General features: G+C 42.9%; 1 protein-coding gene across 1 annotated transcript in view; it reads left to right on the top strand.

Annotated features, from left to right (window-relative positions):
* Positions 1-12,676, top strand: part of ADAMTS19 (ADAM metallopeptidase with thrombospondin type 1 motif 19) — a 465,279-nt gene that overhangs the window by 37,329 nt on the left and 415,274 nt on the right. The window contains exon 3 of the mRNA XM_029619011.1: positions 5,503-5,668. Within this exon, the coding sequence (XP_029474871.1) occupies positions 5,503-5,668 (166 nt within the window). The remainder of the gene's footprint in view (positions 1-5,502; positions 5,669-12,676) is intronic.

Raw genomic sequence — 12,676 nt, 5'->3', positions numbered from 1 at the left:
GATTTCAATGTGTTATCCACTATGACACCTAGATCTCTTTCTTGGGTTGTAGCACCTAATATGGAACCCAACATTGTGTAATTATAGCATGGGTTATTTTTTCCTATATGCATCACCTTGCACTTATCCACATTAAATTTCATCTGCCATTTGGATGCCCAATTTTCCAGTCTCACAAGGTCTTCCTGCAATTTATCACAATCTGCTTGTGATTTAACTACTCTGAACAATTTTGTGTCATCTGCAAATTTGATTATCTCACTCGTCGTATTTCTTTCCAGATCATTTATAAATATATTGAACAGTAAGGGTCCCAATACAGATCCCTGAGGCACTCCACTGTTCACTCCCTTCCACTGAGAAAATTGCCCATTCAATCCTACTCTCTGTTTCCTGTCTTTTAGCCAGCTTGCAATCCACGAAAGGACATCGCCACCTATCCCATGACTTTTTACTTTTCCTAGAAGCCTCTCATGAGGAACTTTGTCAAACGCCTTCTGAAAATCCAAGTATACTATATCTACCGGTTCACCTTTATCCACATGTTTATTAACTCCTTCAAAAAAGTGAAGCAGATTTGTGAGGCAAGACTTGCCCTGGGTAAAGCCATACTGACTTTGTTCCATTAAACCATGTCTATACACATAGACCAAAGCACGCCAGATTAACACTCTCCACACCACATCCCGACAGACTACATACCACAATGGTAAGGCTTAGAAAATTTTTCAAAAAACTTAGGGGCCAACCCACCCTGACCATATTGTTTTACTTCAATATTTTTTTGCATTTTTATTTTTTTCAACTCAATTTTTTATTTTTCTTAGTTTACTTATCTTTTTTATTTTCTCATGTTTTGGTAACTTTTTTTTTTATACTTTTTGCTTTTATTCTCCCTTCTCCACCTCCTCCCTATCTTTGAATTCTTTTCTTCACTACCTCTTTTTCCCCAGTGAGTAACAGTTGTGCTCTTTCTCCCTCGGTAGGGTTTGGCAGCAGTAGGCCTTCCCAGGCTGAAGCCTGATGGTGGCAGTTCTTGGGTTGTGGAACACTGCAGTGGTTTTTCCCATGTCCATTTCTGCTGCAGATTAAGTGGCTCCTTGCTCAGGCCTGTCACAATGGAAGCAGCTCATCTCCCTGGCCCACTGAAAGAAAGGCATGACTAAATCATGGCATGCTTAAATGTCACTGTTCTGACAGCTCTCTCCTTCCTAAGTTTGCAGTGCCTCCAAGGCACTGAGGCTTGACAGTATAACCATTTGTTTCTTCCTTGATTAAGTAACCAATGTGCTCCCCTTCAGGGTTGTTCAAGCCCCCCCCCCCCACGGGCCTACCCCCCAGTTTGCTCACCCCTGCAGTATAACATGTAGTAATTAACCATAAAGGTGTCAGGCTATGGCACACTAATTTTAAAGGTCTACCACAATAGTTTTGTTAAGAATATTAAGAACATAAGTAGTGCCATGCTGGGTCAGACCAATGTCCATCGAGCCCAGCATTCTGTCTCCAACAATGGCCAGTCTGGGTCATAAGTACCCGTCAGATCCCCAGTAGTTGATCTATTTCTTGGATCTCACATTCAGGGATAAACACAGGCTTTCCCAAGTCCTCCTGCCTGCAGGGGTTCTTAGTAGGCCACAATCTGAGCTGTGCAGGTTTGCCTCAAAGGCACATGAGTCAGCATTTCCATGCCTTAAAAGCCTATTTCACTCACAGTTCCCAGAGTCTCCTTGCGTCTTGTGCTGGCCCTGCGGTTTTCTGTCTTGGATTTGGCACTCTCTGTTAGGATTTCTTGCTCTGTGTATTCATGTCCCTGTCTCGCTTGTTTCTGTTTGCGTTAGCCCTTGGTTAGGTTTCTGGTTTTGCTATTGTTGCTTTTGTGCCTAATGGCCTTCTTAATCCTTGTTTGTATCTTGCGTCCTGCTTGTTTGGCTTTAGTGTTCTTTCTGGTGTCTTGTTAGTCTTGTCCCTGCCTTGCCTTGTACTTTGTTTCATCTTTGTTCTGTTTTGTCTGTTTATCTGTCCTTTGGTGCTCTCCCTTTTCCTTAATTTCTGTGGACATCTTTTAGTATCCAGCAGCCTGCTCTGAGTATTGTTCTGTGCCCTGTATCTCTGTCTTCCAGTGCACCTACAATTAAGTCTTGCTGGCCACCAGAATCTGTGGGCTCAACCCAAGGGGGCAGGTGGCTTGTCAGGTGGAAAACCTTGCATTGCCCTGTTTGAGTCCTGTGCTGCTCCTGCCCTGTGGGTTACCTATAACTGACTCTGTTCCTGAGCCTTGTGCTGCCCCTGCCTGGGGCTACTGGAAAACTGATCATTTAATCCTACCCTCTGTTTCCTGTCTTTTTTTTTTTTTTTATCCAGTTTTCAATCTACAATAGGACATTGCATCTGATCCCATGACCTTCCAATTTCCTGAGGAGTCTCTCATGACAGATAATGTCAGTTGCCCTCAAAAAGTCCAAATACACTATATCCACTGTATCTCCAGTTAAAACTCACAACCTTTGTCTAAATCAAGATACCGTTATTACCTGCTGTAACTGCTGTAAATAAGCTAATATTTTATATATATGTGTTTAATTGTTTAATAAGTTATCAATATAAGCCACCATAACTGCAGTAATTAAGCTTTCATATATATCATTATATAATCTATTTATCCTTCATTAACCGCTGTAATAATCAACCATGTTCTAACCTCGTTAAGCAACTTCTCTTGTAAATACTGATACGTTCCTTGTACCTTTCTCAGCTGCTGTATTTCCTCCTTTACCTCTCTCCCCCCTCTCTCCCCCCCCCCTTTTCGCTCCTGCTCCACTCCCCCACTCCCTGTTTTTTGTAATTTCCTCCTTTCTCAAGTTTATTGTAAACTGGCGTGATGTGCTTGCACGAACACCGGTATATTAAAAGCTGTTAAATAAAAAATAAATAAATAAATATATCAGTTGGCTTATCTTTGTCTACATGTTTATTTACACGCCCCACACCCCCTCCTGCCCTTACCACATACCATTAAACATTGTGGATTTATAATGACAGATTTACTTGAGAAAGGACATGGAAAGTACAGTCTTCTAAAGTAAAAAGATCACTTACAATAATATGTATATTATAGAATATTTTCATGCACTGCTCTAATGGTAATGAGGAAACCCTGAAAAAAAGCACTTGGAACTCATAGGCCTTTAGGTATATTGTAATATGTGTTGGGTTTGGATTTGGCCCTCAGAAAGCCATGAGTAAACTGAACTACAATTACAATATAGAAAACCTCCCATTCAATACAGGACTAACTTCCAGCACTCAAACAGTAAGAACCCCATTAATGAAAATGCAACATTGCAAATATTACAACTGTACGTAAAACATCAATACACGTTCTATTAAGAAAACAGAACAAGCCAGGGTGCTATAGGTCCCTATACAGAAACTACACAGTAGCCGAATACCTCACCTCATTCACACCAGAACATAGACAGACCCCCATCAAATACAGAATAAAGTGGCCATAAAGTATAAATAGCAGTGTGCAGACAAAAACTGAACTGGAAACAGCAAACATCGAGACTGTGTATGTTGTGCAACAATGGAAAAACTGAAACATCATCATTCCTCATAAATCAACAATAAAATCAGGAAATATTAAACATAAATCATAATAGTAAAACCATACTATTAAAAAAGTAAATATTTCAAAACAGTTGAGAATAGAATAACATTCTGTAATTAAACTCATGGGGCGGATTTTAAAAGGGCCGCGCGCGTAAATCCTTCTGGATTTACGCGCGCAGGGCCCTCGCGCGCCGGCGCGCCTATTTTGCATAAGCCGCCGGTGCGTGTAAAGCCCCGGGATGTGCGTAAGTCCCGGGGCTTTCGAAAAGGGGCGGGAGGGGGCGTGTCCGGGGGCGTCCCCGAAACGACGCGGCGTTTCGGGGGAGTGCCGCGGCATTTCGGGGGCGGGCCCGGGGGCGTGGCGCCGGCCTGGGGGTGTGGTCGAGGCCTCCGGACTAGCCCCCGGGACCGGAGGACGGAGCAGGGCTGCTGGCGACGCACGCAAAGTTACGCCTGCTTTCAGCAGGCGTAACTTTGCCGACAAAGGTAAGGGGGGGTTTAGATAGGGCCGGGGGGGTGGGTTAGGTAGGGGAAGGGAGGGGAAGGTGGGGGGAGGGCGAAGAAAAGTTCCCTCCGAGGCCGCTCCGAAATTGGAGCGGCCTCGGAGGGAACAGGCAGCGCGCGCTGGGCTCGGCGCGCGCAGGTTGCACAAATGTGCACCCCCTTGTGCGCGCCGACCCCGGATTTTATAATATACGCGTGGTTACACGCGTATCTTATAAAATCCAGCGTACTTTTGTTCGCGCCTGCTGCACGAACAAAAGTACGCGCTCGCATATCTTTTGAAGATCTACCTCATAATTTTTTTAAAAAGTTTTCAACAACCAATAAAATATTTTAAAATAAACACATCAAATAACATCCAATAATATTTTAAACTAATAAGATAGTAATATCGTAACATAGTAAATGATGGCAGATAAAAACCAAAATGGTCCACGTAGTCTCACAGCAAGATTTTTTAGGGCAATAACTGCCACTTTGTGCTCAAGCCTTCTATTGAGAGTAGTAACTGCTGCTCCATGCAGGTTACCCTCAAGCAGAACTGTGAACTTTATGTATAATAGAAGTCGCCTCATTTCTTCATTTCTATTCTAGCCAGTAGGGATCTTCTGTGTTGGTCCCATATCCTCTTGAACGCCTCTACATTCTTGTCTCCATCACTTCCTCCAGTAGTGCATTCTATGCATCCACCACTCTTTCCATAAAGAAATATTTTCTTACCTTGTTCCTGAGTCTTCCCCCTTGGAATTTCATATCATGACCCCTAGTTTTACAACCTCCTTTCCTTCAGAAAAGATTAGATTTTTGTGCATCATTAATTCCTTTCAGGTATTTGAAAGTTTATATCATGTCTCCCTTCTCTCCTCTCCTTCAGGTATACATATTTAGGTCCTTCAGTCTCATCTCATATGACTTTCGGTGCAGTCCTCTTACCATGTTTGGTTGCCTTTCTCTGGACTGCTTCCATTCTGTCTTTTATCCTTTTTGAAATGCGATCTCCAGAACTGAGCACAGTACTCCAGGTGATGCCTCACTAAGGACCTGTACAGGTGCTGGTTATGTGTCTCTCATCATACATCCTAGCATTCCTCTGGCCTTAGCCACCAACTTGTCACATTGCTTCGCTGCTTTCAGATCATCAAATATTATCACTCCGTGGTGTCTGTCCCAGTCTGTACACATCAGTCTTTTTCCACACCCCATATCACGTAGAACTCCTTTGGATTACTGTACCCGAAATGCATGACCCCAAAGGCAGCTGTCATAGTACCAAGGTTTTTAATGCAGATTCTACAGACATTTAAAGTAATTTAAAGTATGCATGTTTTTTATATTCTTTGTGCTGAAGGCCTGCCTGATCTTTTGGTTTTGTTTTCCTTGCAGCTGGGGTTTATACAAATTAATGACGACTTCATATTTATTGAGCCATTGAATCAAACTCTCGCTGTGAAAGGACATGCACATCGTGTGTATAGGCGAAAAAGGTCCTCTGAAGATAAAACAGTTAAAAAGCAGACCTCCCGTAGTCAGTATTGTGGTGTTGTTACAGGTATGTTGTGTCCAAACCTTCTACAGTGTCATGGCTTGTTTTGTGACATGTATAGTAATTAACCCAACAGTATTGGTAAAACTTTTATTACACAACTAAAGTCATATGTAATCCTTTCTCTGGCCTTTCTCAAGGTTGAGGGGGGGGCTCACACTCAGTCCCAGGGCTGGGTCCCTAACTCACTTCTAACCCTGATGCAGATTCTCCGATGGGAAGAATTAACCTCCAAGGCCCACAATGTTGGCTATGTCTGTGACTGTGGTAGTCCAATAATTAGTCAGGACTCCTTTCTGGTGTTCCAACATAAAATGTAACTGAATCAATTCTTCCACAGAGATAATTTCATACTTTGTACATTTTGTTCTGGTTGCATGCATATTGCTTAACTGAAACATTTAATACAATCTGGTGTTCCCATGATTTTTCACTGTAGAACCCTCTGTACCCTCCTGGTCTTTACTGCTGCCTCTGTGGTAGTTGCCAAGGGTCCATTTCTTTTACTGAGTTTTCCCCTTGTTGATACCTAGGGTCCATTGCTTGATCCTGAAACTCCACTCCATTCCTCTCCTCCTTTTTGTACTTTGTGGGCCTCTTCTTCTATCTCCACTGGGTGAGTAGCAAATGGGTAGCTTGATGGTTTTCTTCTTATCCCAATGTGGTCCTGGATTGGCATTCATTTCTCCAAACAATTTCTACTCTGTTCGCACTGAGTCTGTCAGGCCAAAGACATGGGCGAACTGAAAGGTTTTCAAAAACAAAACTACTTACTTACTGAAATACTCCAGGTCCTTTCCCACAGGGGACCAGAACACTAGAGGATTTCATCCAAGGCTTGGCAGTCTCTGTCTCTCTACTCTGCTGGAAAACATCTTCCAAAACAAAATCACAAAAGAGAAACTGCTCACCAGCTACTGGGTGTGAACTAGCTGCAAATCCCTTACCCAACACTTTGGCACCTCATCAAGGCTTTGGGCCTGTAAACCAAATACAGAGGTAAAAATCTTCTACTCTCTCAAAATCTAACTTCAAAAAATCCTGAAAACTCACTAGGGGTCACTCACTCTCTGACATAGACACAGGATTGGACCATTACAGCAACCATCACTGGGGGTGCTATTGGCAAATGGTATATTATCCTTCTTCTCTGCTCTGCCTTGCATGACCCTTCTACAGGGATGTACTGCTTAGTAAAATTCCTAGGGGGGGCTTTGCACACACATTTGTTTTGTAATCCTTGTCTCCCCTACCATCTCTGCTGCTCCTTTCCCTAGATAGCATGTCCAGATAGCACTGGTATCCCTCACCAACCCAAGGACTGGATGAGTTACTCCTTAAAGCCTCACTGGCAGGGCTGTTTAGTTTATTGGCCAGCAGAAGCTGCCATAGTAGTGGCCACCATTTTTCCAGTCATGAGCTTGTCACACCTGTGGTGAACCCATGCCTAATCAGATCTGGGGAATGGGTATTCCAAATCCAGGTCCTCTTGAGTGTAGCAATAAACCCTGAGCAACAGGGCCATTCCCAATTAAAATGTTTGTACAATGTTCTTCAGAGAATTCTAATTGTGCTCAAGTACAGCCATCATTTATATAAACAAATAAGTTCATTGTGTGATCAGTTAGTCTGAAGTGACATCACATCCATTAAATGGCAAGGAAAAAATATATAAAAATGGATTTATGTAATATAGCTGTGTGACCATCATGCACTTTTTAGAGAACACAGGCTCAGATACACGGCATGCAGCTTTGTTCATGTACAGCATCAGTTACAACCATGCACATGTGGCCTCATTTTCACACATGTATATTTAGAGCCTTCTTGTTTCTTTTGAAAAGAATGTGACCAATTCTAGGGATGGCAAAAAATTGTTTTGTTTTCCTTACATTTTGGTTTTTTGTTTCTTTTGTTTTTTTTATAGTTTGTCATTTTTAAATTTAAGTATCATTTTTAGTAAGCTCTATTTCAAACTAATATGCACTATAAACAGAAAATCCCACAAAATTATGTAGGGGTTTTTGTACTTTCATTCTAAAAAAGAACATGAAATAATAGACAATGTTGTTTACATTCGGGCCAATACAGTAAAAACGCGGGAGAGCGGGCGAACACCCGCTCTCCCAGCGCGCGCACAGGCCACTCTCCTGTGCGCGTGATACAGTATTTAAATGTATTTTAATTAGGGCCGGAGGTAAAAAAAAAGCGCTAGGGTCATTAGCGCATCCCTAGCGCCTCTTTTTTGACAGGAGCAGTTGCTGTCATAGGGTTTGACAGCCGAAGCTCAATTTTGCCGGCGTCGGTTCTCAAGCCCGCTGACAGCCACGGGCTCGGAAACCGGACGCCGGCAAAATTGAGCGTCCAGTTTTCGACCCGACAGCTGCGGGCCCATTTTTAATTTTTTAATTTTTTTAATTTTTTACTTTTTTAAACTTTCGGGACCTCCGACTTAATATCGCCATGATATTAAGTCGGAGGGTGCACAGAAAAGCAGTTTTTACTGCTTTTCTGTGCACTTTCCCGGTACCCGGAGAAATTAGCGCCTACCCAAAGGTAGGCGCTAATTTCTGAAAGCAAAATGTGCGGCTTGGCTGCACATTTTGTTTTCTGAATAGAGGGGTAAAGCTAGTGCGTCCAAAACGAGCGTCCAAATGCCGGCTAACAGTGCGCTCTATCGGAGCGCACTGTACTGTATCGGCCCGATTGTTTGTAATTTCAAATGAAAGCACATTGCTAGCAAAACACTTGAACAGAATTGTGGTAAAATCCAGTGCAGCGGATCCTACCATCACGCCATCAGTAAGTCATGGTTTCTCCTGTTCAGCCAGATGAGGGCAGAATGGTAGATGAGGGAGGTTTCCTTTCAAATTCAGTCCCTCCCTTTGAGGGGTCTGGGATGGCCATCCTCCTTGTGAGGCTACTTAGCAGTTTACAGAGAGCACGGGAGGCAGTTCCTTTTGGTTTGCTCAGCATTAAGAGGTAGTTAGGAGCTTTCCATAAATTGTTTTTCAGGCCTAGTCAGAGGAGCCAGGCAAGCCCTGCTTGGTGGTCCTGACCAGGGTAGCTGGTTTTGATTTTTCCCTCTGGGTATATTTTTTTGGATTTATTATTTTAATGGTGGGAGCCTTGTGAGAGCCTGTAGACCACCTGGGCTCAGGGCACGGGGACCCCCCTGTGCCTGGAGATGAGCAGGTTAGGGAAGACCTGCCCTCCATACCCTCCATGAAGAAAGAAGGTGTCGGCGACCTGCTGCAAGGAGGCAGACCCAGGAGGAAGGTTTTGGCTGCCCTTCCTTCCTGATTGAAGCGGAAAGAGCTGCTTGCTTCCAGAATCCCTCCCACTTGGGATCTAGAAAAAAAAAAAGAGAATGAGACTGTATAAGAAAGAAACAGAGAAATCCAGAGGATCATCTAATTGTGAGTAAAGGAAAATTCTAAGATCACAGAGGACACCCAAGCAGTGATTTCATACCCTGGAGAGAGAGATAATTTATCTCACTTGTGCAGGCTTTGCCAGTTGGAGGGGGTGTATTGCCCATCAAAAAGATACCCTGCCCACTTGGGGATTCTGTTTTCTAAGCCCTGGACGGTGGAAGTTCCCCTGGTTCTGGTGCCAGAGATTCCTGCACAGATTGAGGAAAAGATTGTGAAAGTAAAAGTCTCTGTGGTGCTGTGGATTAATTTGCTGTGCCATCCTTCACACATTCTCGACAGTAAAGATTTGATTTTGGGCACTTATCAGAGTGGCTCCAGTGGTTTATTTTGGCACATTCCACACATTGGAACATACAAGTGTCCCTCTCCCAGGGACAGGAACAAGGACACGGAGGGTCACCCTTAGGACTTGGGGCCTTGGGAGTAAACTCCCCACCATTCAACAAAGAATCCAGGCCGTGGAAATAAGAATCTGTGTTCAAGCTAACCTGATAAGGTCTCAGCCCCAAAGAGTAAAACAAATACTATTATGGCACCATCGGGGAGCAGTCCGCATCCGGGGATGAGGTTGCACCAGTATTGATAAAGTTTTATTGAATTTCAAATCTTAAAAATAAAATGTAATTTCTAGGTTTAAGAAAGAAGTTTGTCAAACAGCATCAATGTGATATTGATCCCACTTTGTTTCTAGGTTTCCGAGAAACTGGTATTTGTATCTAAACAAACTTAGGGGACAGTTTTTAAAAGCATTTACACACTTAAACGAAGGGCTTTTTGAAAATTACCTTGGGACTAAATGGGCTTTCATACACATTTTTTTTCACTCACTTGAAAGAAGAAATTCTGGGATGGGTTTGGGACAAGGAATTCATTTACATGTATACTGTCATAATTTACAACCCCGGGAGCTGCCCTCCCCTTCCTGTTTTCATAGACAAAGGACCAGAGTCAAGAGTACCAACTAGTTTTATAACAGCAGCAATGGTGAGTTTTGAATACAAAGGAGTGTTGCCAGACTCTGACAAGTCCTGAATACTGAAAAGATGCTCCGCAAAATGGAAATGCGATAAGTAAGAAAAATACCATCTATGCTCCCCAGCCCCTGAAGTAGGTGTCAATTGTCGAAACACTGGCAGTGTTGGGCATCTTAGAATGCAGGAGTGAGATAATGGCAAGAACTTATTACAGCAAAGAAGACCCGTTAATATAGGAGAAAGATACTGTGGATAGGAGAAAGATAGGAGAAGACCCGTTAATATTGGAGAAAGATACTGTGGGTAGGAGAAAGATAGGAGAAGACCCGTTAATATAGGAGAAAGATAAGTGGCCTTTTTCGAAAAACATGAAAAACCTGAACCCCGCATTTAAATAATAGGGAGAGACTGTAGTTAAATAATTTTAAGTGCAAAGAAAAATATCTAAAAAATAGTTACATAATACCACTTCCAGCAAAAGTATATGATTATATTCAAGTGGCTATTTCCACATTATATGATACATAAGAACATAAGATATGCCATACTGGGTCAGACCAAGGGTCCTTGAAGCCCAGTATCCTGTTTCCATATTATATGGGGTTCAGGGCAATAGAGGCACATCGCCAAGCATACAAGTTACATAGTTCTCGGTAACTTGCAGGTGCACAAACCATATGCTAAGTGAGGAGTCAGAGATGTGTGAGGCACCTGCCCAACCATAGGACTAGAGATTATCCCTATTCGCTGAGTGGAACAAAACCCAGAAGGGGAAGTCAGATGCGTGAGGACCTTCTCCACTCTGTAGGTACAGAAGAGGTCACTTGCCTATGATGTCATGGACGCTTCTTCTCTGGCTTTCTTGGTACCAGGAACTATGCTTGACTTTCCACCTCACCTCTGGAGGTGAGGGTACATGGCACATCTGCTAATGCTTTTCGCTTGTCACTTGTTCCAGGTGAAACATTCAGTTTAACATTCAGTTTAGCTCAGCACAAATATCCTGTCAGATAATGTCAGTGCCTTACAGCAAGTTACAGTACTTTCAGCATTTATTGTGGTTAAGCCTTAAGCTTTCTACAAAATCTACAAGCATTTCTTGTATTTTATAACCTATTTTCTTGTCTACAAGATTTAACTCTTGGCAGTATGTAAAATTTTGTAAATATAGAAGTATATTTATCATTCAAAAAGCAGCTATCAAGGCAATATCATACAATATTTTACCCAAAATAACACAAGTATGTGAATGAGCTGCTTTGCATGCGTAGGATTTGCAAATGCATGTAAAGCAGAGCATTAATAGATGATTTAATATAAATAAAATAATTTGGCTTGCCTAAAAAAAAAATGCAAGCTACATTATTTTCTTGAAAGTTGGTTACAACTCAGGAGCTGTAGATAACTTTTCCTGGGAGCATCGGGATGCTAACATGCTTCCTGATGCTGCCACAATGCCACTTAAAGGGTCACAATGGCTAAAAAGAACCCTTCCAGTATATAAAAAATCCCCCTTCAGTGGTCTTGACAGATCCCTGCATATCCCCAGCCATCTCTAGAGGTGGACTACAAGTGAAAAAAGTTGAGAAAAAAATAAATTTAAGTCAAGTGGTGATGCCCCACCTCTCTGCCAACCCTCCCTTTCCAAAACAGGCAACACCTCTTATTCAAATCTGGCCCCCCCTCAAATCCTTGACCCACCCTAGCCCCCCTCCCCCCAGCCATTCCTGGTGGTATAGTGGGGCCTAGAACACCCCTCAGCTATGTACTGGCCCCTTGCTTAGTCCAACATGGTGCTACCTGGTCATCCATACTAGGTGTGCACCATCATATGATGGGGGCCTTCCTAGTATGATGACCGGCCAACACTATTTTGAGTGGTCGACTTGGGGCCTAAGGGGGTGCTCCAGCCACACTACACTACCAGGCATGCCTGGGGGTTGGGGGTGGGCTAGGGTGATTCAGGGGATTGGGGGAGTTAGGAGGCTGCTACTGTGGGGTGGACCGGAGGGATTATCGTTTTTGGAAAGAGGGGGTTTTGATAGCAGGGTGGATCGTCACCACACAACTTTTATTTTTGTCTACTTTTTTCACTTGTGGGCCACCTCTAGAGGCAGCAGGGGGTAAGCAGAGGTCTGTTAAGAGTAAGACCACGAGGAGTGGGGTGTTTACTTGCTGAGGGAGGTTCTTTAGTGCCATTATGGCCCTTTAAGAAGATGGCAATGTTCTTTTTGTGGAGTATTTCCATGGGAGAATATATTGTGCAGTTCCCAAAGCTGCAGTACCCAGTACTACAGCTTTGGAAGCCCCTACGGTATTTTTTCTTCTCTGCAGAAATGTACCATGGGTTAGTAAATGACCCCCAAAGGGAGGTAAAAATAATTAACCTGCAAAAATGTTTTTTTTTTTTTTTTTTTTTAATCTTTAAAGTTTGCATGCCTTCCTTTTACCTTTTAAAGGCAAATGAAGGCGCAAGGAAACCCATGACCATCACCATCACACCTCCATGCCCCAAGCACAGTTTTATTTTCCTATTTTTTAAGCTCTCTTTGTAGGTGCCCACTTTAATTGTTCAGACTCCAAAAAACATGGCAAGAATTCCA

Source organism: Rhinatrema bivittatum, chromosome 1 (assembly GCF_901001135.1).
Source record: "Rhinatrema bivittatum chromosome 1, aRhiBiv1.1, whole genome shotgun sequence".
NCBI lineage: Eukaryota > Metazoa > Chordata > Amphibia > Gymnophiona > Rhinatrematidae > Rhinatrema > Rhinatrema bivittatum.
Note: the sequence above shows the minus strand (reverse complement) of the source record. Positions and strands in the feature narration are given on the sequence as shown.